This window comes from Protomyctophum parallelum, assembly GCF_964188405.1.
Source record: "Protomyctophum parallelum genome assembly, chromosome: 22".
Taxonomy (NCBI): Eukaryota; Metazoa; Chordata; class Actinopteri; order Myctophiformes; family Myctophidae; genus Protomyctophum; species Protomyctophum parallelum.
In genome coordinates, this window is record NC_139714.1 from 14,142,935 (window position 1) to 14,147,934 (window position 5,000).

General features: G+C 46.0%; 1 protein-coding gene across 1 annotated transcript in view; it reads left to right on the forward strand.

Moving 5' to 3' along the window:
- col7a1l (collagen type VII alpha 1-like) overlaps nucleotides 1-5,000 on the forward strand; it is a 76,759-nt gene that overhangs the window by 38,801 nt on the left and 32,958 nt on the right. The window contains exons 18-19 of the mRNA XM_083758072.1: nucleotides 803-949; nucleotides 1,816-1,935. Of these exons, the coding sequence (XP_083614198.1) occupies nucleotides 803-949; nucleotides 1,816-1,935 (267 nt within the window). The remainder of the gene's footprint in view (nucleotides 1-802; nucleotides 950-1,815; nucleotides 1,936-5,000) is intronic.

Below are 5,000 nucleotides of genomic sequence, written 5' to 3' on the forward strand. Positions count from 1 at the left end.
TGCAGGACGGTGTCATGCTCCAAAGATAGCAGATCTGCAAGCTCACAGCGCGTTGCAGAGCGACACGTTGTGAGCTTTAGATCGTCTATTTTTGTATGAATCGGTATTTATAATCGGTATATATATATATTTATAAAGGTCAGTATAAGTCAGGCATTATGACGGCCCGCCAAGATTGAATTAAAGGTATATTCAGTGATTTCGCTCAAAAAACCTTAGGTTTCGTTTTTGGCTGTGGGACCCAGCCTTTCGTCCAATCAGGATAGAGAGTCAAAAACGAAACCTACGGTTTTTTGACCCCCAGGGGTTAACTGGGGACAGGGAGGAACTCCTTATATGGCCAGCACACTCTATAGTAGGGAGGATTATCACAACAAAACAAAAAAATAAGTTATATTTGAATTAAGTGAAATCACTGAATATACCTTTAACCCATTCTGACCGGGCACCCATTTTGGTGTCGGCATCATGTCATGTTTTAGCTATTTAAAAATAGCAGATCTACAAGCTCATATCGCGCCACCGAGTGGCGCGATACGAGCTTGTAGGTCTGCTATTTTTGAAAAATCGAAGAACGACTGACATTTTTAGAATCTGATCTCAGGTCAGAATGGGTTCATCAGACCAGTGTGTGTCCGGCGGAAACCTCGTATGAATCTGATCTCAGGTCAGAATGGGTTAAAGACTACTATCACAATGTGCTGTCAAAATCAACACTGTATAACACAAGTATAGTAAAATACACACACACACACACACACACACACACACCCACCTTATGTTGTGTCCTCCTTTGCTCCAGGGGGCGAGGAGAAGTCTGAGCTGCTGCCTGCCGCCACCACCACCTTCACCATCCGCGGGCTGCAGGAGAGCTCCGCCTATAAGATCCAGGTGTCGTCCATGGTGGGCAGCAGGGAGGGGAGTCCGGCCCTGGTCACCGCACGGACATGTGAGCCTTTTAATACCTGCTGTTACTGCGCATGTACTTCTTCTAAATGTAAATGCTGTGACGCCCCAAAGTTATCATAATTGAACTGGGGACCCTCCAAAGTTATCATAATTGAACTGGGGACCCCCCAAAGTTATCATAATTGAACTGGGGACCCTCCAAAGTTATCATATTTGAACTGGGGACCCCTCAAACCTACACCTCGATCTCTCTCTCTCTCTCTCTCTCTCTCTCTCTCTCTCTCTCTCTCTCTTGCTCTCTCTCTCTCTCTCTCTCTCTCTCTCTCTCTCTCTTGCTCTCTCTGTCTCTCCTCCCCCATCCCACCTCCTTGCTTTTGCTTGATTGATTCAATACTTTATTAGTCAGAAATGTAAAACATCACAAGGTACAGTAACATTACAGCCATTAAGGCTAAAAGGATAGCACCAAAAGTCCATTTGTCCACAGAGGTCAATGTGAATGTTTATCGAGCTAATTATATAACATAAGACCACATTTTAATTATGATCTGATCACTTCTCGTCTCTTTCATTTCTATCTTCTCCAATTATGCAGAAAAGCCTTGGAGAGAATCTCAAAACGTACACAGTAAATAAGGTCCCCCTCGAAAAAGAGATGATACTGTACATCTCAAGGGGTTTATGCTTTCAATAAAGCTGCTATATGTAACGCCCGGGATCGAACCCCAGTCTCCCACATGGAAAACCCACATCTTAAGCACTAGGCCAAAGGGAATTTCATGTGGCTTGGGGGGAGATATTGGACTTTCTAGGTCATCAGGCTGAAGTTGTGATCTACTCTGCTACACACACACACACACACACACACACACACACACACACACACACACACACACATCGTTTCAGTGGATCTTCCTAAGGTGAACGGCTTCACGGCCCTCAACGTGACGGATCGCAGCGCCATTCTGAACTGGACCAGTGTGGGCGGAGCTTCTGGCTACATCCTGTCATGGAGACACATCTCAGGTGACCCTCCGTCTGTATGTCTGTCTGCCTGTCTGCCTATCTACCTGTCTAGCCCTTTCCACCCCGCGGACAGATGAAGCTGTGATGCGTGTGCGCAGCTGGGTTTTAGACAGCTAGTGGATGGGAATTAAGCTCCACCTCCGCGGACGATTGACGCGGAGGAGAGTGCTTCCGGGAATCTGGCCGTCGCGGAAGTGGAGCTTCTTTTCCATCCACCAGCTGTCTAAAAACCCGGTTTTGAAGCTGTGCGCAGCCGAAAACGTGCGCGGCTCTTTTGATAGTGTGGCAGCACCTTCTGCCTGTCTACCTGTCTGCCTGTCTACCTGTCTGCCTGCCTACCTGCCTGCCTGTCCAAATAAATAAATGAATGAATGAATGAATGAATGAATGAATGAATGAATGAATGAATAGATGGATAGATGGATAGATGGATAGATAGATAAATAAATAACCGTAAAACAATAAAATGAAGGTTCCAAATCGGATTCCTTGCCGTGTAGATCAAGGGTTCCCAAACCCTCCAGGCAGTGACCCCCGCGGCCCCCTCACATTTGAACTGGGACCCCCCACCCCGACAAGCACTTGGAATTGTAGGAGTTGAGGCATGACAGATTGGTTTTGCCGAACTAGTGAGTGGAGTTGTGAGCTTGTAGATCGTCTATTTTCCTGTTCTTTACATAATACAGTAATTTGACAATTTTATCGGCCTAGAAAATCCAAGTTAAAATCGGTTGTTTAGCATGTTTTTCAAGGAAGTTGAAAAGCTTTAGCGCCTCCCCGGCCGAATGTGGAATTAGATTTCCAACTGACTTAAATTCAGTTCACTCGACATGCATGCGCACACGCACCACTTCCTTGATAAACTTGGAAGCGGCTGACTAAACAACCACTCTAAACGCTCGTGTAACCGTTTAAACGATTTTCTTGGCCGATCCTATTTTTGAATTAGTGTCAAACTTTTTTGGCCCTTTCCTTGTGCAGAAAAGGGTAAGATCTTGTGGAAACATGCACTGTTTCTGAACCACAGTGGGAGGTGCCCAGGGTGTGACCTCATCTCGAGCTACAGAATGAGCGTAGAGAGAGGGCACATATCCTAGCGGTGGTTGTCCTGTTGCATGCATAGACTCCATATTTGGGCATGCCTGACAAAGAATTCCATATATGGGCATAAAAGGGACACAGACATAATATCTGTTTGGGGCATGCATTTCCAACTTGCATCGTTCTAAGTAGGCCAGTGCCCAACGGGCACCGCTGTAGAGGCTCCAACGCATAATATCTGCGTGGGGCATGCATTTCCAACTTGCATCGTTCCAAGTAGGCCAGTGCCCAACATGCACCGCTGCAGAGGCCCCACGGGCACTGCTCTAGTGACCTAAATTCTCCATTGAGTCCCTCTATCACTCTGTCCAGTCTGACTGTGTATGATAAAACATGATTGACGTTGACATTTTTTTGTATGAATGCACCGTCTGAATGACCTTTTTCATTCACAATCCTGCTGTCTATCTCAGCAGGGGAGATTAGATCTACTTCTTACAAAAGCCCTGGGCCTTTGTAAAAGCCCCATGCATGCCACATACGTACGTCAGGAAGACATGAGAGTGGCTTGACTGTCAGACGACGGCAGAGCCACGGAAGTACAGTTTTGGGGGTGACTTGACAAAATGCTGCGTCCTGTGAGCAATCAGCCACACGTTTTGCCACATGACATTTTAACAAAAGTCCACACATAAGACTTTATTCAATTTGGCACCAATGGAACCCTGTGTCCTGACTGTCGCAGTGTTAACTAGAAAAAGTGCCCTTCTGGGCACAGGTCTCCACCAGGATTTCTTCCTCAGCCTAGTGGGAATATGCGTGCACAGTTTCATCGCAATGGGACGCTGCGTTGAGGAGTTGTGGCGATTTGTACAAAGCGGGCTACTCCTGAAAACTGTAGGAGCCAATCGTGGCCAATCAGGATGGAATATGAGAAATCAAACAAACCTGTCTTGATCACATGACTATGGAGATCATGTGTACCGATTTGCGTGAAATTTGGATAAAATGTGAAGGAGTAATAATAGAAAATGTGTTTTACATATGTCGGCCTCCTGGTGGCGCTATAAAGAGCAGATGTGAAAAATTCCAGGCAAAGGTTTTTCCTTGGCCTCTAGGGAGTTGGCATACAAAGTTATCCACAGATCCGTGCAGTTAGAGGTAAAAACACTTTTCGGCCAGTTATAGCGCCACCTTGAGGCTGAGTTGAAATTGTTCATGTGGCATTTCGTCCTCGGCCTAGTGGGAATGTGCGTGCACAATTTCACGGAAATCACGCGATGTGTTCATGATTTGCAGCATTTTGTTTGAAACTGAGCACTCCTGTGAACTTTGGAAGCCAATCTTAACCAATCAGGATGGAGTCTGAGAAATCTGAAAGACCGGTTTCGTTGAATGGCTCTAGAGAGACTGTGTACCAATTTGCGTGATGTTTGGACAAAATCTGTAGGTGTACTGTGCAAAAACTTGTTTTGCACAAAGCGGCCTCCTGGTGGCGCTATAACAGGCCGTTCTGGAAAGTTTGGGGCAGAGGTTCATCGTTGGCATCCAGGGAGTGTGTGTGCAAAATTTGGCATGGACCGAGTTAACAGTGCCGGAGATTAGCTGCTCACGGACACACGGACGGACACACACACGGACGGACGGAGTGCAAAACATACTCTCCCCCCATGCCTTCGGCCTGGTGGAGACAATTATTACATTTAGACTTTATAGTCATATTTTTGTCATCTGAAAAGTTGTAGTCTGTCTAGTTTTAGTATACAGTTGATTTTGTCGATGAAAATGTATTTTGGCGGGCCTTGATGGCGTTGTAATGGCTGATTTTATACTTGGTTGCATGCTGAAAATAGCCGATGTACAAGCTCATAACGCGACGCAGCACGACACATTGTGATCTTGTAGATCGGCTATTTTCAGAGCGCATCACCCGAGGGATGTTAAGTTAATGTTGTTCCCTGCTTACTACTTTTAGTGAGTGTATGTGTTATGTGATGCACTGTGACTTTCAGGGAGGACCGGTG